The 26,341-nt window shown below is 35.9% G+C and overlaps 2 protein-coding genes across 3 annotated transcripts in view; one reads left to right on the top strand and one right to left on the bottom strand.

Annotated features, from left to right (window-relative positions):
- The window catches only part of LOC140753518 (uncharacterized), a 47,027-nt gene extending 29,644 nt beyond the window's left edge, over positions 1–17,383 (top strand). The window contains exons 2-8 of the mRNA XM_073088187.1: positions 3,385–3,495; positions 7,602–7,700; positions 8,044–8,142; positions 8,777–8,875; positions 10,575–10,772; positions 11,594–11,689; positions 16,164–17,383. Of these exons, the coding sequence (XP_072944288.1) occupies positions 3,385–3,495; positions 7,602–7,700; positions 8,044–8,142; positions 8,777–8,875; positions 10,575–10,772; positions 11,594–11,689; positions 16,164–16,370 (909 nt within the window). The 3' untranslated portion in view covers positions 16,371–17,383. The remainder of the gene's footprint in view (positions 1–3,384; positions 3,496–7,601; positions 7,701–8,043; positions 8,143–8,776; positions 8,876–10,574; positions 10,773–11,593; positions 11,690–16,163) is intronic.
- Positions 17,384–19,550: 2,167 nt separating this feature from the next.
- LOC140753517 (lymphokine-activated killer T-cell-originated protein kinase homolog) lies at positions 19,551–25,793 on the bottom strand. Of its 2 annotated transcripts, none has more exons than XM_073088185.1 (5): positions 25,590–25,793; positions 24,789–25,084; positions 24,274–24,472; positions 20,646–20,852; positions 19,551–20,335 (listed from the first exon to the last, which is right to left on the bottom strand). In XM_073088185.1, exons 1-5 carry the CDS (start codon positions 25,693–25,695, stop codon positions 20,181–20,183), a joined length of 963 nt encoding a protein of 320 aa, XP_072944286.1. In that variant the 5' UTR covers positions 25,696–25,793; the 3' UTR covers positions 19,551–20,180. The 2 variants fall into 2 exon arrangements, with proteins under 2 accessions (XP_072944286.1, XP_072944287.1); XM_073088186.1 differs by lacking the exon at positions 25,590–25,793 and adding an exon at positions 25,218–25,352.
- Between the last annotated feature and the right edge of the window lie 548 nt (positions 25,794–26,341).

Below are 26,341 nucleotides of genomic sequence, written 5' to 3'. Positions count from 1 at the left end.
ACCGAGCATGTCGCCCTTTTTAAGAAAACGTCCGCGTTTCTTCCCTTTATCGGCGATTATCACCCTCATAAATTTTTCGTGTAATAAAAGTAAAAATATATTTAGATTTATCAAAAATGTTTGAGCTTCAGACATTTACCTACGATATTAAATTTTGTAGTCATCACTTGGTTGTGCACATCGATAAAAATATAGCGATATACAGATTAATGGTCTAGTAACTCAGAAATTTACCAAATCTTTCTTCTGGATTATTTATTCTTCTACCATACCCACGAGATCAATGAACTTTTTATAAAATTCAAATGGTTATGAAAACACTGCGAAAACATTAAAAATCTTTGTAGCCATTCTCATTTGCCAAGACCTCCGCTCCGCCAGACACGCAAAAAACAGGCGAAACCGTGGGTAACATTAGTTCACTAATCATATTACTTACTAGTATGCCACAGCCGATTTCCACGATCAAGAGATTATGTCGCGGCCACTCGCTTAAAACAGGCGTTTGGCTAATGGACCAGTCTAATGATGTCGTGATGTTGATTGTCTTTTAATGAAATGATTGTTACTGCATCGTAGATAAAGTGCTATGTAATTCGCTGTCATGTTCTATTTGTATTCGTTACACCTGCAGTAGGTATTTCCGTTCGTAACTTATAAGATTCATTAGATATATTCGTACATATTATGAAAGACCAATCCGATTAATCAGATGAAACACTTACACTAAATAATGTCTTTGATTTGATAGAATGATTCTACTAGTATCAGGAACTGATCTACATTATGATCTGCACTAAGATCAATATATTATAAATATTATATTATTAAGAGAGGCAATCCACACCTTTTGTTTGACTTGGGGTATTTTTAGTTGAAGTTTTATGCCATATTTGATCATTGATCATTTATTATTAAATGTCTACAATCTACATAATATGTTTGTTCACTGAGTACGGAATGCGTTGCGTCCAAATCCTAAACCTTATAATATGAGAATGTGATACATTAATGAAAATCCATGAACTACAATTAAAATCTACTGGTATACCTTATTTCCTTACACGTTCGTAGCATAGAACCGTAAACGGAAACCGCGGTAAGAAATCGAATATTTATGCGTCGCAGAACGGCGCGCGCTCTAGCGGAATGATCGGATCACATTGCGCCGCCTTTGCGTTGATCGAAACTCATTCCGAGGAATCGAGGCACCCGGGTCTAGCCAGCGACCCTCGTTAACCCCTCGTAAAAAAGAAGAATGCAGGTTAATTTAAAGGCGGCTGAACCATTCGTGTTTCAACTCCGTTGGAGCCATCGACCGTCCCACCTATTTGTTTGTCATAACAGCCTCCAGAGAGCCCCTGTGTTCTGGCTTGAAGGGTGTGGGTCAGACATTCAAATTTAATTTTCACGAATACATCTCGCAAGATATCTGCGACCCCATTTAGAACTTAGGAGTTTATTACAGATATTCAAGGGCAGCAAACATTTACAGAAACATGACGCCTATTATTTCCGCATTCCCTTTTCCGATATCTTCAATTATTTTTCCCGTTACCCTTCTCAGATAATCCTATTAACTTTAAAGCAATATATTTAGATTGTCAAATAAGAGTCCCAAGATTTTACATGAAACTTACGCAATAATGAATTATATAGTTGCGTGTTTGTTTTGAATGCGTCGCCCATTATCACAGGCCGCGATTAACTTTGTCACGCGATATCCAACTTTTTGTAGCAGGAAACGATCAAAATAGTTTTTTGTTGCCGCAACTTGAGATATGGAAAAAATAACTACCCGTTCAAAACTGTGCCCGACAAACTAAAATATGACTGGCTCATGTCGCCAGTTTGACGTATTGAAAGATCTAATAAGACTTGTTGTGCGTTATTAACTCTCTCTCGGAAGTATCAACGCATCATAGTCAGATAATTTGGCAAATCATAACACCAATCAATGCATGCAAGTTTTCTAAACAGTGTTTACCAGTGTGTTTGTAAACGTCTACTTAATCGATTATCATGTAACTACGAAGTATAATTATGTTAATTTTAACCCTTAATTCAGTTTACTTATTAAATCTATCGCTGCAGAAGTGATTGCAGATAATATCATCACAATCATAGTAAAATCGTTTAATTTAATCACTTAATAGTTTGTTACCGCTTAAATCAAAGTAAATGAATTATTTATTGTAATGAATGAATAAAAATATTAAAGTGTCATACACTTATGACACTTATATTATTAATATAACTGCCAGTGGGCAGTTATCATGATTTGACGCAATTTTTTTGCTCATCTGGTATCGCCCAGTAATTGTTTTGCGCTAATGATAACTGCAGTCTATTTATAGACTCAGGCGCAATTGATTTGTACAATACAATGTTCTGAAGCTATCTGTATACCAGCAGCCTTGAGTTTATTACAAAGATGACAATGGTAATTCTTATTATTATCTGCTGTTATTTTGATTAATTGCCGACAGAATGGCACTAATATCATAATGAAGAAGGAAAAAGTAGTGTGTTTATTTATTGATAATTCCTGATAGGTACTACTGAACCGATTAGGTTTGTTTTTTACCATAATAAATATATATAATTTCTAATTCCATAAAAGTAAGAATCTTTACAGCAAATAATTTGTATAAGGATAATTGTCATGTGAAACAGACTTGCCGTCAGCTGAGCTTATAATACCCGTGCGAAGCCGACGCGAGTCAATAGTCATAAATATGGCTGTAGGTTTATACGAGGCTTTCCAGCATGATTTTCATAGGTAGCTTTATGTCTGTCACTGACGATACGACCCGTGTTGTGTTTGAAGTTGGTTAATGCTATTTAGCTAGTGGCAAAAATGTACAACACTACTATTTCGCACATAAATTTTCACGTCCATGTATTTAGTCACTTACATTCGAAATTCTTATTCAGACGCAGCCATTTTAACCTATTTGAGTTTTTGATAATACCACATTCGAATTATTCATACCAACCTTGAAATTATCGCTAAGATGACATTCGCATTTAGATAGGTAGGTATGTCCAAAATAAACATGTTTGGTATATCTGTAAAAAACTGATGAGACACCACATTGTTCGGAGAAGGCAAGAAAAACAGAAACACTGACCTTGTCTTAAGTATCGTGATTCATGAATCATTTGTGGATATCAGTGAAATGGTTAAAAATAGCTACAGTTTTTGTTTTAAATTGCCCTATTCTACATGAAAATGAACTCTGACGCCCCTGCTTGATCTTTGAGAGATATTATGTCAGAATGGTCCTCTTATTAAAACCACAACATAAATTGACGAATTTTTACCTCAAATCAGAGAAAAATCCGAACCTTAGCACTTAAAATGTTTGTCTTTTCTTACAGAAAGAATCCCGCACTGATGTGCAGTTCCACCTGGCGGCGCTGAGGGGGGACTGCGAGCGGCTCAGACAGCTCCTAGACACCGGCAAGGTTCACATCGACTCCAGAGACCGGGTAAGGTTTATTTTTATAATATTGGAGTAACAATTGGGTATGATGTACCTACACCTGATGGCGAATGTAATCGACGTAAACAGAATTGGAGTCTTTTCTGAGCTTCGTTAAAGATGCCCTACAACCCTCTAGGACTATGTATCTTGGAACGTGTCCTGTGAGTGTTTCTGTCTTAACACATTCGACCAACGTAATTTTTGATAATATTTTTATCATTAGTGCTTACTTTTGAAGTGTGTAGCAAAACACTGATCCTTATAGGTACAAGACGGGGGTATTAGCTCAAATTCGTTTGTATTTACTCGCAGTGTCGATTGATTCGTAATGATTTAAAGTGTTGCCCATAAACATGGGTAATTGGGCAGTAGCAACAACTTTAAATCAAGGGTTGGCGAATTAGTTATTAATTAAAACTAAGTACTTCTAATCTTACAAGGGTTTTCGAAGAAATAAGGGTAACCTGTTTCGACCTGAAAAGACTACGCTGCCTACACACTCCACTTTCTAAGGGCTATTCAGTAAGGCGCTAGCTTTTCAGCGAGCTTTTTCAGGTCAGCGCCCCCTGAGTGGACGTACAACATATCGTGAAAAGATGAATCTTGTACACCCGAAATACCTCTTTTGGGTTAGTTTTTAGATCTATACTACTGAGTTTTACTTATATATACATTTTTTGTCTCAAAAAAATATTTTTTCGTCCATTTGGTTCCCTTCAATCGCTATAATAGATTTGAACGATAAATAATTTATAGTTTCAATCATCACACATAGCGTTCTTCATGCTGCATAATACTAAAGATATACAATTTTTGGGATTATTTTAAAATGCAGCTTCAGCTTCATCCATATTTCACAATGCACTCAGTGGCGCGAGTAATTCGCAGACTGTAAAAATAAAATGGAACTATTGATCTTTAATCTCAGTAGCTCGTTTTAAAACTTTATAGGATTTTTATTACTTTGCCACTAGTCATAACTCGTAATAATAATTTTACGAAGAATTTTACGAATTATGAAATGGAATGCTTTTTATGGTGCTGTAATGGTGTAAGTTATATCGACCGTCATAGGTACAAAGAAAATTATTGCAACCAAATCACATACGAAAATACATTACAATGATGATAATTCTTTTAGAAATATTTGAAGAGCGCAATGCCAGCATATTTTTCACACATAACCTGAAATATTTATTTTATAGATGTCCATGGGCGGCAGTAGCCATTTACGATTAGGTGGACTGTATGCTCGTCTTTTAATCTAATATTTTAAAAAAGGTGGACTGCAAACTCATTTATAAAATAATAATAACACTTAACTGATATAATATGTTCCCCAAGTAGTTTCTTTTGAAAGACTCGCTCCTATAAATTTATCTTCATCGTGTATTATTCGGAGGCAACGAGTGCAACCATTAGTGTAAACAAGCCAGAGCTTTTGTGTAAAACATAATGAGTGGCCCACTTTCAGTCAATCTCTATTCTATAACCTACTCCATGCTCCACGTTACGTCTTACAGTTAAGTTATAAGAGAGAGCGATAACAATAAACTATCGTGAAAAAGTGATCAATATAAAGTAATTAAAAAACTTCTATTTATATTAAGTTGAGGTATCTATAAATTATGAATTCTATTTGCTTTTATTTTTTATGATGTCAAACGTTAAAAATATCTTAATAGTTAGTACCGACTTGAATGGTACTTCTACGAAATAATAAAAGATGTTGGTAGGCATACTTTTAATCCAAAAGGAATAATCATTCGTATAATTATTACATACCATTCGTATATTGAAATGACATTATTTACTACGTCGCGGAGCGGTCATAATATATTCATTCGTATAAAAAATGTGTTAATTATCCAGTAGCTTTGCTTATCTTACTCTAAAGATCAGATAATAACATAATAATTAACTCGCTACGCTCTCGTGCCTTATACCACGTCACAAAGGTCGTAATTGTGGTCGGTCGTAATGATTTATTGGATTCACGACGTTCCTTCACGAGTTTCACGACGCAACCGCAGTTACGCAACCCCACTGTTTTGTTATGTGATGTGTATGTACCTACCGACATATATATTATATTCATTTATTACATGTAGTTCTATATCGAATGGACTACATTAGGAAATTAAATACACTTGGTGTTAACTTCATAAGTAATGAATGATAAGCAAGAACAATGTTTTATTTTGGTTGTAATATCAGTTGTGTCGATCGAAAAAAAATCTCAATTGAACAACTGAACACCCATTTACTTTCACACTAACACACGAAATGTCCCAACTTAGTCAACTTTACAAACTTACAGGTATCTAGTAGGATCCTACATGTTTATGATTAGTTAGATAGATGACCATAGGCATGAACGATCTCATGACATCGTTCACAAACTTGTTTAACATAAAAAATAATGTGTGTGAAGAATAAATGTAATTCTTGGAGCGAAGCCAAGTGATACCGTACTCCTTTTATCAGGATCGTTAATTTGGCTGTCTGTAGCCTTGTGGCAATTATCATAAGTAATGGCGAAAGTTTCAAGGTGAAACACATAACCTACTGGAACTAATGTTACTCATTGTTACGTTAGCATTTGTACCAATTATAACATGCCTGGTATAACCTAAATTAGCATTTTTTTCTAGAGTAGATAATATGCCAACTTAAGTGTATTTTGTAGCTCAAGTGTAGATATTTGTTATTATATTGAATAATAGGTATATTCAATCAATTATGTGGAATGAAACACAAAAAAATGAATGTATTTTGCATTTGTATCCTAATCATTCTAATTCTAACATTGATTTACATTTGATGTGAAGTGACACTAGTTGGGGGCAGGGGGCAGTTGTTCAGCGTTGCTGAAAGGGCCAGGTGCATTAAAAAATGCAAAAATCGTTCCATATATTACTTGCCCTTCCTTGGATCGGCTAGTGACCCTTGATATTAGACTGAGAATCTAAATAATATAAGAAATCATAATTAAAATAGCGTAGATTATACCTACTACCGGCTATCTTTATTAATATTAATTATTCCATGTTTTTTTGATTCCATTAAAATATCGCGTGCAAACGATTCGTTCCGCACGAGAGTTCCCATTCAATTCGTAGCACCATTAAGACCCCAGTTTTATTATGTATTATAAGAAACTAATTCTTATCCGAGTCGACTTACGATAAGATTCCTACCATGGACTGGTAAGTGATTGTAAATATTTATTTTTTAAATGCCTCTCGAGTTTCTGGCGTTACTTCTCTATATGTTATTACGGTGTCAGATAGTTTATATTGAAAAGCAGTTTTATAGGAATTTGATCACAAGTGAATCCATGCGGATATATTGTATCTAGTGCTACAACTAAGGACTACGATCATTTCATGTAGGTACTTCTTTCTACGACTAACTTTAAACCTAACTAATTTTTAAAGCCTCCTTAAACTTAACTTAATGACAATAATATCCTGACATTCGTTCTTTTACCCAAATCCATTACGTAACGGCGAGGCTGAAACTCTATATTTTGCTATCCTCAATAAGCTGGGACAGTTTCAGTCCATTTTTACCCATACCCCGGCTCTCGTTACCCGAGATAAGAGCAACGGTAGTGGCCGCTCACTGGACCACATCGAATTGCAATTTCATACCGATTAGCATTCCATAACCAACCGACAACACGCGATATGTTCGCAACGGTATACTACCACCGGTGTGCATGTAAAGGTTTATAATCCGGACTATGATCCATTACTTAGTACTGGAATATATTACTTAGATCCGAATCGGTTTACGCTAAAATAGATGAAGTTCGTAAAGTCTACCTATATTCTAATTTGTGTATGTGTTGCTAAAATAGTGGAAGAAAAATAAGTTAACAAAGCAATGTTTTCGGTAAACATTAAAACTCACCAACAATATATATTTTTGGGGAGCAGAGGACAGCAAATTGACTGTCAGGCCACATTAATGTCTGTGCCTCCAATTTTAATGATCAGTTGTATGAAAGCAATATCATACGAAACTTAAGACTGATTGCTGCTTTATTTCACATTATTATATTTTCAATAAGCGAATGGTAATTTCAATATATTTTGTTTCCAGGATGGCACTACGCCCCTAATCCTGTCGGCAGCGATGGGACACACAGAGTGCGTGCGTGAACTGCTGGCGCAGGGCGCAGACCCGGCTTGCTGCAGAACGGTAGGTTCATGATTGTTTTCACAAGACGAGCAGTCCTATAGTAGTAGTAGTCATATAAACCATTGATATTTTAGAGTTTTTGCAACGAGAACACATTAATCTCTTCAGTGACCAACTGTTCCATGTTCATAGATCCTATAGATACAGCATTCCTATAGAATGGACGATACGGACGAAGACAAGGAAGGAAGGAGAAAGGGCGATAAAATAACATCATCTTTTCCATTGAAATACATTAAGAATGTGTAAATTTAAAAAGTGGAGCTGAAATTATTGCAACCCACTCCAATTGAACAAAAATCAAAGTAAGTGCACCACCACTAAATTGCATTGTGTATGTCAGACAGGAACGAGCGCGCTGTTCTTCGCGGCGCAGGGCGGCTTCCTCGACATCGCGGTACTGCTGCTGGACGCTGGAGCCGCTATAGATGCCCCCAGCACTGTGAGTATACCGCCTAACCTGAATCCAGCTAATTGTCACTTGTCACTTATATTCATATCATACTAGCTGACCCGGCAAACTTTGTACCGCCTCAGAATCAATTTATGAAATATATTTCATATTTACTCACCTTTTAAACCTTCCCTGGACTTCCACAAATTATTCTAACCTAAAATTAGCCAAATCGGTCCAGGCGTTCTCGAGTTTTAGCGAGACTAACAAACAGCAATTGATTTTTTTATATATATAGGTAGTATCCACCTTTTAGTGTGTTTACAATTGACCCACGTGAAATGGTGGTATACTGTAGTATACATTTCCTAAAGCCATGTTTGACAAATAGATAAGAATTACAGAGTAAACAAGATATTTAATTGGCACCTTCGACAAACCTTTCTGAATCATCCTGTGTACTATTTCAAAGGGAGAAAGTTAGTTGTTACTTTGAGAACATAATGAGAACTTAAAACTCTTCGTAATTTGACCGTAATGGCGCCAAAATTGGATAAGTCTTGGATTCAAGGATACTCTGTTTTAGTTTAGTATTTCGTAGGTTATATTTAAAATTGCTTATACCAGATTTAAGCGTATTAAAAAAGAACCATGAGTATAATAGTTCTTATAATAATTTCAGGACGGCGGTACTCCTCTATTTGTGGCGTGCCAATGCGGCCACTTGCCAGTTGTGGAGGAACTAATCCGAAGAGGGGCCAATGTTAACTCTTGCATGAAGGTGAGATGCGTTCAATTCCGTATACGGTATAATTATTATAAAAGTATGCGCATGTTATCATAATAATTCAGGTTGTTTATTGTTTAAATTAGCATTAACTGTTTCATTAATAGGTAGCTGAGTTCATAGATTTATTATAGAGTAAAGAAAATTATTTGTATACAGGTTGAATTTTTCAAATAGGCCTTCAGGGCCAAATCCGAACCTATTAGCGAAAAATGCTGAAAGGAGTTACGAGGCCGATTTTGATAAAAACTAAAACTGCATCATTAGTTTTTTTAATATCGTTTTCCTTAGCCGGGAATCGAACGAGTTCATTTTGAAAAAACATACACCCTCTATATTATTCTACTATCTGATAGTGTCTCTTATAAGGATCAAATTCTGGGAAATAATGTTATGTGACAAATTACAGGAAAAGGAACATTTTGAAAAAAATACATATTTTTCCATACATTGGCATACTAATTCTTAAGGATTATACATAACAAACGATTTATGTATAATTCTTTAGAAACATACATAAGTCATACGATTGAATAATTTGTTGGTTAATCAACTAATTATTCGATGCTATGACCATGACATACGGCTTAGTATGAGAAAGTAATAGTTTGGCAAATAAGTTACCGCCGTTTGTAGGATTTATTTATTAATAAAAATAGATAACTGATTAAATAGTAAATTATTATTGTTTGTTGTTTACAACTTCGTTTCAATGTTAAATATGATTTTCAATATCTCTTTGTTTAGTAATCCCTCGGATTTGACTCAAAAGACTCATTCTCGCAAATTGTCAACTTTACACCTGTATTAAACGAAACATAAAGCGAAACGAAAGCGCCCATAGCAAGTTACATCTATTATAATGGTCCTAAAAATAACCTTAACTAACTCGGACATAAAAATAATAAATTCTTGGAGAACAAAATGTCCGCTTCGAACGATTTGTAACCTTGATCCAAAAAAATGTTTATATGTACTCGAAATGTTTAAATTGATGAATGACGGGAACTTAATTGCCAAATTAATATGAAAAAATATGTATTTTCTTAAACTTGAGGTTTTTCCTTTAGTTTGTCGTTTATCATAACTTCCCAGATTTTGATCGTTATAAGCAACACTATCAGATAGTGGAATAATATAGAGGGTGTATTTTTTCCAAAATGTACTCGTTCGATTCCCGGCTAGGGAAAAAGTTATTTAAAAAAAGTAATGATGCAGTTTTAGTTTTTTTCAAAATCGGCCTCGTAACTCCTTTCAGCATTTTTCGCTAATCCTTTTAGTTTCGAATTTGGACCTGCAGGCCCGTTTGAAAAATTCACCCTGTATATGCATTATTGCGGTCCTATCAAATATGTATTCTTATCCTAAAATTTGTAAGTGTATTTTTTAGAAAGCGATAGATTTGTAATTGTGTTTTTCATTGAACAAACAATTTGATATATTTTTTTTTTCTTAAAGATGGCATATTTGAAAATTAAATACATTTGAATATGAAATACGATAATAAATGCGATAGAAGAGCAACGCTTCCAACTATTAACTTTGAAAATGGAATACCATTGAAATTATTGCAGTATTCTTAGACATCAGTTTGAACATGGAACTCATTTCGCACTACATTGATAGGAATAACTACATTGATACATACGAATAATATGTCATTTATTTGAATATGGAACATGGATGGTTCCAGGACGGCGCGAGTCCGCTGTTCATCGCGTCGCAGAACGGACACGAGGAGGCCGTGGCGGCGCTGCTGGCGGGCGGCGCGCGGCCCGACGCGCCGCGCCTCGACCGCGCCGCGCCGCTGTGGATCGCGGCGCAGTGCGGCCACCAGCGCGTGGCGCGCGCGCTGCTCGCCGCCGGCGCCAGCGTCGATATGCTGCGCCAGGTACGCGGGCCGAGGGCCGCTTGCTCAACTACGCGGTTGCTGCAACACACACTCCACGAGGCGTCGCGAGTAGGCAGCGCACGACCGCGACGAAAATAATCGCGGCAACACAATGAACGGCGCGAGGAGCATAGTGTGGCCACACCATAATGCCGGATTTACGTATTAGTGACCAATCGGCCGAGTACCGCCCGTTATTAATAATCAAACTATCCATTTGTCAAATTTGACATTTTATAGTATAAAAAAATGTCAAATGTCGATCCTCGGTAGTAAAAATTTGGATAAATTGAATTTAATAACGAGCGTCAGTTGCTAAACAAAAACGAAATTTATAAATGCCGCGCACGTGGATAGACCCGTTATCCTTTGATTCATACTGTAAAACTCACGGAAAATGGATGAACGTCACGGCAAATACCGATTACACCGTCATTTACATACTTTTACTCACACATACTTATCTGTACTCAGTGAGTATACAAACCTGTGCTAAACTACTAGAAGTTTGCTTCGATAAACATTGAATATTTATTTACATTCAATTTACGAATCTATGTAGCGACATCTATGTAGAATAGTAGCGATTAATTGTCGATGTTGCCATATGATAAAATTTCGTAACTGGAAATAACGCCATCTACATATATGTAATGTTAAGAAATTAAAATGGTTACAACGCCATCTATCATTACAACTTACAAATAAATGTACAGATTGCGATCTACAGAAATTATTTTTTATTCACTTAGAAATACATATTGTTACTGTTGTTTTGTTATATACTTTAATTTTTTAATGTAATAATTATTGTTTTTCAGGACGGAGCCACACCCCTGTTTAAAGCGGCGCACAAAGGGCATTCTGCCGTTGTCGTGGAGTTACTGAAGTATAAACCTAACTTGGGTGTGTTGCCTGTAAGTATTGAAAGAAGTAACTTTTGTGAATATAATATGAAGGTCATATTTAGATATACAAATATCTACTAAATATATACAAATAACACGATTTTTTTTTGTACATGCTAGGTGCATGAGAGTGCAAGAGGTGTACGGTGGGTTTGGTTTTCTTTTAATAATAATAATAATAATAATAATATGATTTATTGCCCCAAACACAAGAAACAAATTATTTACAGACAATAATCAGACATAAATAGAGATACAAAACATAACATACAAAATAATGTCCAACAAAAGCAAACAAAATTAACAATAAATGGAAGGGCAAAGGAAGTGGCTCAGCATTATGCTGGCTCGTGACGTAAGCCCCGAGCAGCGCTGTTTTTCAGCCACTCCTTGCTCCCTCAGGTCTCGTGCGGGAGCTAGTAGCGCTGTTCCCCAATCCCAGCCGACATACAAAAAAAAAACTTATCCATAGTGAATAGACCAGTATACATTGAATAGAAAAAAGAACTTAAATAATTAATTATTTTACTTATATTATATTTTTTTGTGACTCTTGCAAGCATATGTGTTTGTGTGTATATATGTGTGTGTGTGTTTGTGCATGTGGGTGTGGGTGTGGCTGTGTGGTAGTGTTAATGAACTAGTCCGTATGTATGTTTGTGTGTACAGATATTGCATCCTGTAGGGATTACTCACACCTAAGCAAAAAACTCCCTTAGGTGGAAAGACTTCCAATGCGCATGTTTCAAGTTTTCTGCAGCAATCTGTCTCCTTAGTAGCGCTGAACTGTATTTAGCTTTAAAGGATTCTGTACTCATTTTCTTTCTCAACGGCGGTGGTAGATCGTTCCATGTACTTGCTGCAGCAAACTTGAAACAGCCTCGATATCGTCTAGAACTGTGTGTAGGAGTTATTAAGAGATTTTGTATATGAGAACGAAGGCTGCGACTGGAAATATCCTTGACCCAATGGAGCTTCTCAAACAAGTATTCGGGCTTTTTGTTCCATATAACTCTATGCACCGTGCAGGCATAGTGCAGCTCTCTCCTGGCACGCATGTTCAGTATACCTTTGCGATTCAGATATGGAGTAATACATTCTCGCTTGGGCACGTTAAAACAATAGCGTATACAGGCATTCTGTACTCTTTGAATTGCTCTCTCTGTGTACGAGTTGATTCTTGGGCCAAATGTAGAACTACAATAAATGAACTGTGAAAGTACTAGGGAATCGCACAGTAACGTCCGTAGCTCCTCTCTGATATAGGGTCTTATCTGGTAAAGTGTTTTAAGTTTGTAAAAGGCAGTTTTTATTCTGTTATTTGTGTACTCTACAAATTTTTGTTCCCCGTCCAAGATCAAACCCAGATTACGTGCACTACTCACTTGCTGCAGAATAACATCATTGATTTTAATTTGTATGTCGTTGTCTAAAGCACTTTTAATTTGCTTTTTCGTTCCCAATACTAAATATTGAGATTTCAATGGATTTAGTACTAGTGAGTTATTCTGAGACCATAAGAGGATACTGTTAAGGTCATCGTTAATTTTTTTAATAGCCATGTGCGTGTTTTTGCTGTCAAAAGAGTAATATAGTTGCGTGTCATCTGCATATAAATGATAATTGCAATGTTGTATGTGTTTAGGCAAGTCTGCAGTGAAAATTGAGAAGAGTATGGGACTTAATATCGAACCTTGAGGAACGCCTCTTTGGAGTGTTACGAGGGAGGAGAAGTTCTTGTTACCATGTTTGTCGTCTGTCACCACCATTTGCTGTCTATTCGTTAAAAAATCACGAAACCAACGGCAGGTGTTCTCTGAGAATCCATATATTTTTAACTTTTTTAGAAGCAGACCCGGGTCCAGGCAGTCAAATGCACGGGAATAGTCGAGTAAGACCATTATGCTACTCATGCCCATATCCGATGCTTCAGTCAGGTCGTCAGTAACATATAAAAGAGCTGTTTCGGTCCCATGACCTCTGCGGAAACCAGATTGATATTTAGGAATTATATCTTTATTTTCTAGATACTTTAGTACTTGATCTAATACAATCTTTTCTAATATTTTTGATAAGACCGGCAGTATTGATATCGGGCGTAGGTCTTTTAGTTCGCTGACACAAGTTTTTTTTGGAATAGGTTTGATCAGAGCTTTTTTCCAGCAGGATGGAAAAGTGCATGTTTCGATGGACTTATTGAGTATGCTTGTTATGACAGGAAGAGTCACATCAAGGGTCATTTTGATCATTTCTATATTAAGGCTATCATGACCTGCTGCCTTTGTTTTTATTGTATATAGTATTTTTTCAACTTCTGTTTCCGTTGTTGGTTTAAGCTCTAAGACCTCGTTTTGCTGAAAGTCATTGATTTTCAAAGGGATCTTGTCTGTGTTTGAAGTGTTAGTTTGTGGCAGTTCCAAAAAGTGTTTATTTAAAATATTTGGGTCATTTAGATGGTCAGGGATAACGTTTGTGTGGGGTGTACATACTTGTGTGGAGTTTTTAATATTTTTCCATAGTAATACAGGGTTTTTAAGATTGCTGTTAATGAAATAATTAAAATAACTCTTACGTTCCCTTTCAATCGTAGCCGTTACGTAGTTTTTGAGGGTCCTATAGTAATTCTTTGAGCTATCCATTTTAGTTTTATGCGCTTTTACGAGTGCTTTGTCCCTTAAACTCATCATAAATTTTACCATTTCCGTGATCCATGGTTTTTGTTTGTCTTTAATAACTAACTTACGCATAGGGGCGTGCATATCAAATAGATTTACAATAAACGAATTAAAAGTATTCACCATTTCATCTACTGTATCTAGAGTATGTATATATTCCCAGGGAATGAGTCTTAGGTTGTCTGCGAATTGATTTAGGTTTATATTGTGTAGTGCTCTATGAAGTTTGAATTGTTTTCCTAATTTTGGTTTTTTAATATCAAAGTCTACAACAACGAGCGCATGATCACTTAAGCTGTGGTTATGTATAACTTCTACTTTTTTACATTTAGAATTCATGTTTGTCATAACAAGGTCTAGAATAGTTTGAGAATTATCCGTAATCCGAGTAGGCTCTTTTATTAATTGCTCCAAACTGTGTTGTTGGCAGAATTGTAGAATTTCTTTGCTTTTATTAGATTGTGTATTGCTCATGTCGATGTTAAAGTCCCCCAAGATACAAGTGAGTTCACAACTAGCCATCAAGTTCATAGATTCACTAAGAGCATCTAGAGATTCCATAAGGCCTACACTCTCCGGTCTATAAGCAGTGCCCAAAGCTAATGTAGACCCGGGAAGCTGCACTTCTAGCCACATTTGTTCCAGCGCGGATGTCGGATGACGTTGTAACTTAGTTTTAATTCCCTCCTTTACATAGAACCCTACTCCACCACCTTTCTTGCCTAGTCTCGGCTTGTGAAGGAATCGGTATTTAGGCAACACAGGTGCAAGAGCCTCCTCCCCCGATTTTAGCCAAGTCTCGTTGATAGCAAGGATGTCTGGTTTGTGGTTAAGTACAGCAATAAAAAGTTCATCTTTACCAGTATTTAAAGATCTTGCATTCAGTAATCCCAATCTCAAACATTTTTTCGTCATGCAAGCCATTGCATAAGCGGTAAGTAAATACTAAAGAAAGTGCAATTTATTAAACGCTTTATGTGTAAGTTAGTATGTGAAAGTGTAGTAGTGTAGTATTTCGGTGTGTATGTGTATGTGTGCGTTGCATGAGTCCTATTTACAGGATATGTTAGACTATAAAAGAGAAAATAACAAAAAGGATAGAAACACGTGTTCAAATATGGCACTTTCCAAAAACCCTTAATAAGTCCGTATCGGTGCGTAAACGGTGTCGCGCTTTGCCTTCGTCCTGACGTGCAAATATGTTGCCCTCGCGGGTCCAAACATATTTATACTGCAGCTCGCGCGCTAGAGTGCGCGCCTTCCGGAACAGGAGCCGGTTGTGTTTGGTCAGCCGCTCATTTATGTATATTGGTCTTGTAGGTTGTGGCAATTTGAGGCCCGTGGTGTTCAGGTCGCGTCGTGTACGCGCGGCTTGTAGTATAGCGTCCTTCGTGGCGCGGCGACTCAGCCGCACGGCGATAGGCCGCGGCCGCTAAAAGTGTTCTAGCATTTTGCCGTACTTACATTGTATATTTTATATAAACTGTAATAAATCAGTCGCTCTCACGCTCCTGTGATACAGTCTTTTCATCGTTTCTTCCTTAATATACACAACATATTATTGGCATATACACAACACACGTGTATACGCCCAAAGCATGTATTGTAAGGACGTTTATCCACCGCCGCAGTTACCGGCGAGAACGAGATTATTTCGAGCCGACTTTAATATGACATGACGGACGTGCGGTGGATGCGCGGCTATAGTAAATGTATGTACGGCTACTTCGGCGCCATCATCTCGGTCTCCTGACGGTCCGGTGACAGCGGCGGGGGACAAACGCTCAAGTTTCTCATATGCATTCCAGAACGGTCAGTCGGCGCTGCACGGCGCGGCGATGTTCGGGCAGCTGTCGTGCGTGCGGCTGCTGGCGCGGCGCGCGGTGCGCACGGCGGCGGGCGAGCTGCCCGCGCACCGCCTGCGCAACGCGGCGGGCCTCACGCCGCGCGCGGTGGCCGCCGCCGCGGGCCGGAGAGACGTCGTCGCCTACCTTGACTCGCTCGAACGTTCGTGAACACCCCCGAGCTTTCGCTGCTCGTCCCCCGCCACCGTCACCGAGCCGATACCGATAATTATTGACGGCGCCGAGGCAGCGTCCGTACGTTTCCTGTAGCCGCTCGTCCATCGCTCGTCCGTCCCCCCGAGCACCGTCGTTCCGGCCGCCGATACTTCGAGTAGATCGGCGTGACCGCTAGATTATGCACCGAGATTTTGACGGGCCGATGTACCGGCAATATAAACACAATGGAACTTGTCCGTACCCTCACGTCACCCGCATGCCAAATAATCATGCAAAATAATCTCCTTCTCGACATCGGCTCGGTGATGCTGCGGTGGACAAACGACCTGAGTCACTAGGAGCTTATAGAGTATATAGAATTTCTGAAGGATTGTTAAGCTTATGGAATATGGCCGCTGCAGTTCCTGTTGAGTGTAAGATATTGTAAGTTTACCAGTTGACAGTTGGGTTTGTTTTATATTGTATGTGTGTGTACATGTTGTACGGTTTTACACAAGTAAAATAACTCTTTCACAAATCTCTAAACAAAATAAGTACAAACATACAATAGACCTTGAATCTCAAAAACGATATTGATAATTCTATTGCACTTTTTTAATCAACTAAAAATCTTTATAGAAACATGTTATAATGTTTGTACATAAATCATAATTTGCCAACATTAAATAAAGCACTTTTATCAATTTTCGACTTATTATAAATATAAAAAATACAATATATTATAAACACAGTCAACAAAATACATAAATCAACAATATATTATAATTAATGTATATATATCCAAAAAATCATACGATTTTAACTCTCAACAGAAACTATGGTCAGAATCATTTTAATCCCATTTATAGTTTATTTCGATAAAGTAAATGATACAATATATTACTCTATTAACAGCAAACTTTAAAATCCCTTCGATTAAAACCTATAATTTAAGAAGGTTCATCAAAGTAGCAATCTAAGTTATGATCGGGATACGAAGGTTCCTACAATATGTTATCTCTTTCTAATTTCAAAGAAAAAAATAGAAGTAAACTGTTTATGTATACAAACAGTCACATATCCTATGTATTTCGACACAATCATGGGTAGATTTTGCATCTAATACGACGCTGTTATAAGATACAGATATATATTTTTCTACCCTACGTACCCTATAAATAAGACTTGACAAAAATAGCAATATACCTTAAATACCCACGAGAAATTAAAACGAATCACTATTTTACTATCATTTATTGCTAGACTAAGTATTAAAATCTCAGTATAAAATAAGTATAGCCATACTAATCGTCATATAATCTCATGGTAATATCTTATCGAATTTATGAGCAAAAATGCAAAAAGTAAACAGCTCAAAGTACTTGATAATGCGTAAGTTTTTATATTAAGAAGAAATAAAATAGCAATTTGGTCCGAATAATTTAAACCAATGTCACCAAATCAATCAATTGCTAAAATTTCACGTCAATATTTACTTAAATAAAAAATAAAAACATACCTACTACTAATGCACAATTTATGTGGTAATATTTTTGCTCATAAACATAACACTAGCGATAACTAAATTATATATAGCTACATAAGTATGCATTCATGCAACAATAAAACATTAGCACAGCTTAGTTGCTAGCCTTATATATTACCTCACATTTACATTACATTATATACTATATAGCCACTGATCTATGAATCGACCTTGATATACAAAGTACAGTTAAATTACTGTATCTATTATATTTATAAGGAATAGTATTTTACTATGTTTTACAACTAAGTTTGTACGAAAATTATCGTGTAACAAGTAATGATTTATTTGTAAAAAAATTACTCTCATGATCTTAAATATAATCAAATGAAATCATTGAACAATTAAAAACTTCTGAACTTTAAACATTTTTACATATATAGAATTATTAGAACTTAATAATTAATATATTATATAGTTCTGTGCTCATAGATATCAGTTTTTTATTGCAAAATATTTATAAAAATATATTTATGTTAATTGGGGCAGTATCAAAAGTAAGGCACTTACTTTTAAACAGTATACTGTCGTATTTAAGAATATTTTAGTAAAACTAGTCATAACTTCTAATTATTTTTATTTTTAACATCACTTATATATTTGTAAACTATTTATTGGAGTTTACTCCTTAAGAAACGATTTGAGTTATAAGGCCCGGTACGGAAATTTTATGAGGAGTAAAATCAAGTGTAACACGAAAAGTTGAGGCGTAACGTAGAAAGAGACAAACATATATATCTGTAGGATTGAACGTGTAAAAGAATGAGATGGAATACATTACACAGCGTATCTCATTCTCGGGGTCTCCTCTTTGCGCGATACTTCGTAGTCTCACTGTATAGTTCACTACCTCCAGTCTGAGTTGAATGTGTGCGTATGTTTGTACGTGTGTGTTGCGCGCCTGCGTATTACGAAGTTCTGCCACAACTTGTATACTGCTGCCGAGTACAGGGTATGCATGCTGTATAATAAATGCATATAGTAGCATCTATTGTATACATCTATATACAACGTACATAAACAGCAACCTAACCATCAAGTTTTAATGTTTTTATTATTATTATTATTTATATTATTTTGTAACATACTTTATGTAATACGCATTATTGAAGTAATATAAATAATCCGAATAATTACAGATATATGTTTGTTTCTCTTATCATTTTAGCAGATGCGTTCATTTACCCTTTTTTTCTATTCGATATATATCATAATTATCGTTCGTAAGGAGTAAACTCCAATCGTGCGTCGTAGCTGACACACACACACTTTTTTATGTTATTTAACTTTTAATCATCTCCTATAGGAATCTCATTTATATCAGTGAGTCTCTGTTTGTAACTCATAACTTTCCTACATTAAAATTGTATAAATCACAGTTGCACAATAATCATTACAATAAATATACAATGAAGGCTGTTATTCAAATATAGTGGTGACGCTTTTAGTCAATTATCGTGATGTCTATTGATATTTAATTTTCTGGTAAAATAACAATGATACACCAATCAATGTAAAGCGCTAAATATTTGGTACATTAACGCGAATTTGAATTGAACGAGCTTCTGTATACTTTTTTTAAATAGTCATATATTCATTTTAATATCAGGAATAAAATGTTAAGTTTTTATAATAGAAGCAGCCTTCAATTGTTTTAAAACGTTTAATATTATCATGTTCAGTACACCAATAGGATTAACATTTATTTTGTATGTGTTAAGGATGTGTATACTTAGGTAAGGTGAAAGTTGTTGAATTTTTATTTATGTTACTGTATTACAGTTGGTTTTCATATATGTATTGTGTTTTATTATTTCTTAATCCATGTACTGATAACATACAATTGAAACATAAACATCCTTATAAAGTGAAGAAAGAATTGAAGGAAATAGTCATTCTTCGAAATTTTCATAATAAGTAACATAAATATTATTAAGTCACAAGCTGTAAGTCTGTTTTACATAATGTCAAAACATCATTTAATTGTTATAATAAAGCGTGTGTGCTTGCGTTAGCGCGTACGCACATAAGTTATACTTCCTTGGCATATTTAATAACAACAAGGAAATGCATTATTGATACAAATTGTATCATGTCATACAATATTTAAAAAATAAATTATATGACAATTAAGCAGTTTTTTTGTAAAACATTCGATATTTACTAATCAAATGACACATAAACACCAAACAACAAACAACACCATAAGGTTGAGTTTAGACGTCAGACAAATTCGTGTCAAAAGTATAACATAAAATAATAAAATACCTCTAAAAATGTTATGTACACTGTAATGCCATGTCAGTGGCAGCTATAGCTATATGTTCTGCTGTGGGTCGGGCGGAGGGCAATGTTTCAGTGCAACAGAAGAATAGAGCCAGGGGTCCCGAATACTTATCTTCTGATATGTTTGCTGGAACTGCTGGTCTTGTGCCTGGAAAACAAAAAAAAACCTTTAAGCTTATGAATTTTTAATATCTTAGCTTCTATGGTATGATATAAGATATTTTAGTTTCCCTATTGTCACAACCACTTAAAATACCAATTCATCTAATGAATGCCTGCATTGCTTTTGAGTATATTTGTATTTGATGCATAATATGTTTGTGCATTAATTAGACAGGTTAAAGTTATTGAAGTGAACTGCATAATCAGTTTCTGGGTATATATTATTCCTGCTCCTATGGTGGTATGGACATGAAGTCTAATCCAAACAACCCCATAGAAAGTTGTCATATACTCACCATATTTTTCTGAGAAATAGTCCTCTATAGTACCATCATCTAGATCTTCCAGGCAAGTGACGCTGTCATCCAGGGTTTCGTCAGTCTGTGCGTGTGGGGGCATCAGAGCCAACATCTCCCAGAGTGTGAGCCCAAGTGGCCAGATATCGGTCTTGCTGCTAATTTCCCCACCGTGAATCACTTCTGGTGCACTCCATGCTTCTGTACCTAAAATAATAGAAGAGCTGAAAACTTCTTCTAATCAGAGTATAGTTCCTTCATAATATATATTTGAAGGTGGTAGAACTCTTTGTGGTTCGACTCCGGCGGAACCACCGCCACACCTATTTCTAACTAATAACAGCAGTGTTAGGCGCTGCTGTGTTCCGGTTTGAAGGGTGGTGTACGGGAGACAGACTTTTCCGAGGCGTTCCAGCTCAGTCCTCAGGAGAAGCGGCGCATCTGTGGCGGACCTCAGGTAGGAATATCTAATCCTATCTGGGGTTGATTACAGATGTCCATGGGCGGCAGTAGCCACTTACCATCAGGTGGACTGCATGCTCGTCTGCTACTCCTATATTATATAAAAAAAATATATAGGATAAGCAGAGGAAAGGAGACTTAGCGTAAACTGTCTTACATGAAAATTAAGTAGTTGCAATCACATTTTTTTTATAATTGCCTAAGCATGTTTTTAAAAAATATGTGATCATAAATAATAAAATATTACACTATGTTTTCAAGGTGGCAAAACCACAGAGGGTTTGTCTCTGGAGACACTATATGTCTTTCTCCCTTATAAGGTTTAAAAGATGTTCAATCCTTGTCAACTTGTAGGTGGGTAGATGCAAAAGTTCCACAAAACTTAGTTTTGAATGACACTTTTTGCATCCAGTCCGAATCTTACGCTCAGCGTCATAGATCATACAGACGTTCTGTACGCGCCCTCACTAGTTTTCCACGTGGACTAGCCGTGCTACCGCGTGTGCCTTGTGAAGTGTATATAATCTCTTCCTTAGGAAGACAGACCATGCCAAGTTCTTTGAGGTCCGTAACAGCGCCGTGCGCATCACGGCTGACGCGATGCTAGTCGGCTGGTCGGATTAAAACGCAAAGTATAGTCTGATTCATAATTAGGTGTCCAAAATGTAAACAAAGAAATGTCATTGTCAAAATACGATAACAGGTATTGCAAACCCTAACAAATTAACAAGAAACGAAAACTTTCACAATCTCAACAAAAAACAAAAACTTAATAACTGCACATAATTTAAAAAAATACGCTATGAAATGTTTTGGATCCCGATTGTGTTACCATTATTCAAATTTAATTTTCTACCATTAATCTTTTTTTTGTTTTTATTACTGTATGAAATGAAATTGAGGTAATATTAATATTTTGGAAAATTTGAATTGGTTTTAATTTATTTAGATTATTATTTTATTATCGTCGTATTAAATTAATATTGTCAAAAATGAGAAACTACCATTTGAAACATATTTTCTTGATAGGTCAACACCTTTGCTTACATTTTGGACACCTAATTATGAATCGGACTATAGATGTTTTTTTTTATTAATACGCTTTTATTAGCTTCAGACGTATGTATGTTGGTATGTTAGTATGTAACGGATTCTTTGAACATGATTTTAACCCCCTTCAAAAGGTCGGATTAACTTGAAATTTGGCATACTTATTAAGGACCGATGACAATTCAATATTTTAAACATTTTGACCCGTTATCCTTACTAGGATAATCAGGATCAGCGATTTTTGTTTTCCTGTGACCCGGAAGGTCTGCGTTAAGACCAATAAAGGAATCTACCAGGCGCGCCGATCACCTAACCTAACCTAACCTGACCTGACCTGACGTGACGTGACCTGACCTGACCTGACCTGACCTGACCTGACGTGACGTGACGTGACCTGACCTGACCTGACCTCAACGTCGACGCGTCCGTTGTTAATAGCATCATGAAGCGGTGTCTTATCATCCTTATTCATTCAGCACTTCAACATTTGCACCTTCCTTTAACAAGATTTCCACTATTTCATTGTTCCCATTTCTTGCTGCCAAATGTAAAGGCATATATGATTTCAGCTCATCGTCATAGTCACAACTTATATTATTAACTCGAGCTGTAAAATTAATTAAACTACTAACAGTTTTAAAATCTCTGCAGGCAGCAGCAACACAAAGAGAAGAAATTCTAGAATTATTTTTGATATTAACATCATCATGCTGTAATATTAAATCGATGATTGGACGATGTCCTTTTGAAATGGCTAGATGTAAAGCAGTTGACCGTTTTTCTCTTGAGTATTGCCATCAGCGCCTGTTTTTAAAAGATGCTCTATCATCCTTTTTCCGTGATTACTTTTATCCAAGATAGAGGACCTGGGATATGGTATAAATTATGAAAGAAAGCAGTTAGCATTGGCAAATCGGATGTCATTCAACAACTCCTCTGGGATTTTCACGTTAACAATAAAAATAAACACCAATGTAAAACACCACTTCATACAGCTGGGTTAAACAATGACCCAATATTCATTTTTGCACTGCTAAGCAAAGGTGCTGATGCTGATTCGAAAGATAAACTTGATAATACGCTACGTAATAATCGTTAAAATAATCGCTAAAATAATCACTTAAAAATGAAAAATAAATAATAGTTTAAAAAAACTAAAAAAATACACTTTTTATAGAAAATCCAACTAAAAAATAGAAAATATTTTTTTTAAATTTGAATTAAGAATAGTGTAAATAAGATAAAAATATTTTTTATTGTAAAAAAAGCGTGCTTTTTAAGATATTATAAAAATGATAATCCTTGTACTCAATATCTACCAATAAAATATTTATAACTATTGACACCATGCACCCCACGCTTTTTTTACAATAAAAAATATTTTTATCTTATTTACACTATTCTTAATTCAAATTTTAAAAAAATATTTTCTATTTTTTAGTTGGATTTTCTATATAAAGTGTATTTTTTTAGTTTTTTTAAACTATTATTTATTTTCTACTTATCATCATACCTCTTACAATTCTATACATAATATACAGTCCATGTAATCGTTAAGGCATACATACCATAGGTAAAAAAGTCCATTGTCCCTGTAGTTTCGGGACTAGAATAGGGCTACGGTAATTCCTGCCTGTCGCAAGAGGCGACTAAAAGGGGGCCTCCGGGGTTGCGGGCGGCAAGAGTGGGAGCTCGAACCGTCCAGTAAGCGATCCCGGGAAGGACGGCGGTATGTGTGGTCGCATAGCGTCGTGTACACCAAATGGTGCGAGAGGAGCGAAAACTGCTCCACCAGGGCAGAGCCCGGGCGGGGCATCACGCTTGGTGGACTCCGATTGCGTTCCGTCGGAGATCCCGGAGTTCTCCAACAAGTATTCTCAAACAACAAGTTCTCTAACTCACCTCACTCGCCCTCAGGTGAACTATATGCTATTTGCTACTTCTACATTAGATGTGAAGAAGAAAAAGTGAAGAGGTAATGAAATAAGATGTCACATTCTTCAAGATACCATCTAAGCCTTAATATCAGGTGTAAATCTCATTCATTAATATGAATCTGAAAAACTGTGATTCTGGGACTCCAAATTCATAGATTAACTATGTTGTTATATCTTACCAAAGTAGACAACATTCCTTCCAGCTTTCAGTTTATCAAACACACCATTTTCGTCCAGTGGTAGTGTAACTCCAAAGTCACACAGTTTACATACTGCAAAGTCTCCATTTACCAGGATGTTGTAGGACTTCATGTCCCCGTGAAGGATCTGCATCTTAGTATGAAGGTAGTCCAGAGCACTACTAATATCGGCTGCTACCTACAATACAACAATACTGTATTATATTTAGTTTTTTTTATAATATCTTAATTATTAGGAAAGGTCCATGCCCAGCAGTAGCATGATGTGAATTGGTGACAATTACAGTGTTTAGTTTGTTTTTGATCATCTTGACTACTCAAAATGTTTGCACACCGCAAACTTTTATGCTACTATTTCTCAGTAAATAGCTTTTTGGTAAATGCAATCTGTACCTTGATGGTTGTAAGTTAACTAAGAAGACCTGAAGTAGTAGATCAACTGCATATTCAATAATTAACAATTATACTTTGAAAAGACTATGTATTTCTTATACCTTAAGGATTTGTTTAGGAGTGAAAGGCTCACAATCTTCTTCCATTCTTTTCTCAATCATATCTCCGAGTGAGAGATCACAGGCTTCCATACCCAGATACAATATCTTAGTCTTGCTGAAAGCACGGAAGCCAACAATGTTAGGGTGTGACATCTTCTGTAACAGCTCCGCTTCAGCTTTCAGTCTGTCTGTGTACACTTTGTTTGGCTTCACTCTCTTGTTCAGCATCTTGAGTGCCCAGGGCGAGCGCATCTGACCAGCTCGGGGTGATCTCACTAGTTGCATTACTGAAACTCCTAAATGGATACACAGGACATTATTAACATCTCTTTGTTATCACATCCTTTCATGGAAACACAGAATCTTATTCACACTAGAAATAGGTGCAGGGTTTAGTGAGTAGTGGTTGAACTATTTTAGTTCTATCACCTTTTAGAATTTCCAGTTGCTATACTATTTAAAATTGGACTGCACAGATCTTGTAATACATTGAGGCAGTTAAACATTGTTGTACTTGGATACATTTAAACACTGTATGTACATTAAAGGTGTTATAGTGCATATTATGTGCATTATAGAAGTAAGCTGACACAGATAAAAAAGCTCTACAAAATGACTCTTCGTAAGTAATCTATAAGTTGGAATTTGCAACTATTTGGTTGTAAAAGAATCTCAGTACCTGTATATTTATTAAACATCTGGATTATACATGAACAACAGGAGATTTGTATATATATTTATATAATTTATATTATAAAGATATAGCCACACTTATTTGACAAATTAGGTGTAAATACTTACCAGTGCCATATCCAAGTCGATTGAGGAAAGGCGAGGGCGGAATTGTTATTTTGTCGTTTCCTCCGACGTCTCTGTTAAGTTTAACGGGTGTTCGAAAATCTGCCATTATAAGTTAATATAACACTGTAACACTTTTATAAGAAATAAGAAAATATAAAGCTACTCCGTTGAACTCATTCACATTTAAATTGAAAGTTGTAACGGAAGTACATATTTGTTTGTATTATTCATTTGACGTTGACATTTCGTTCGGAAATAAATAAACAATCTAATATTACATGTTTGTTTAAGTTTTATATGCATAGTATTTAAGTAGAAATAAATTTTAAATAATTCATAATTATTTTACATTATAAACAGATGCTTTATAAATATTTACAGTAAATTTATAAAATTTTATAATTATGTTTAAGGGTTACATACTAGATACATCTTGTTAAAAAAGAGAAATATTGTTATTATGTTAAAAAAGAGATATATTGTGTGGAAATTAAATCTCGGACATAAAGTATCAGGTATGAAAGTTTTTCTTAGGGCTCGTACACATAACTGCGATGCGACGTCGCATCGTAAAAATCTGCGAGCTCCCTCGACGCATCGCAAAAACTTGCGAATTGATTCGCATCGCGCATTCCTGCGATGTTTCGTCACACTTGTTGACGCCATTTTTAGTTCGTTAAGAGACAGCGTGTGGGGAAGATGCACAGACCTGTATTTGTTGGGTGGGAAGACGTATACTTTAATGTAAAAAA

This window comes from Epargyreus clarus, unplaced genomic scaffold, assembly GCF_041222505.1.
Source record: "Epargyreus clarus isolate Ecla_fem2 unplaced genomic scaffold, WU_Ecla_fem_2.2 ptg000026l, whole genome shotgun sequence".
Lineage (NCBI taxonomy): Eukaryota > Metazoa > Arthropoda > Insecta > Lepidoptera > Hesperiidae > Epargyreus > Epargyreus clarus.
The sequence above is the reverse complement of the archived record's forward strand: the minus strand, read 5'-3'. Positions and strand labels throughout refer to the sequence as shown.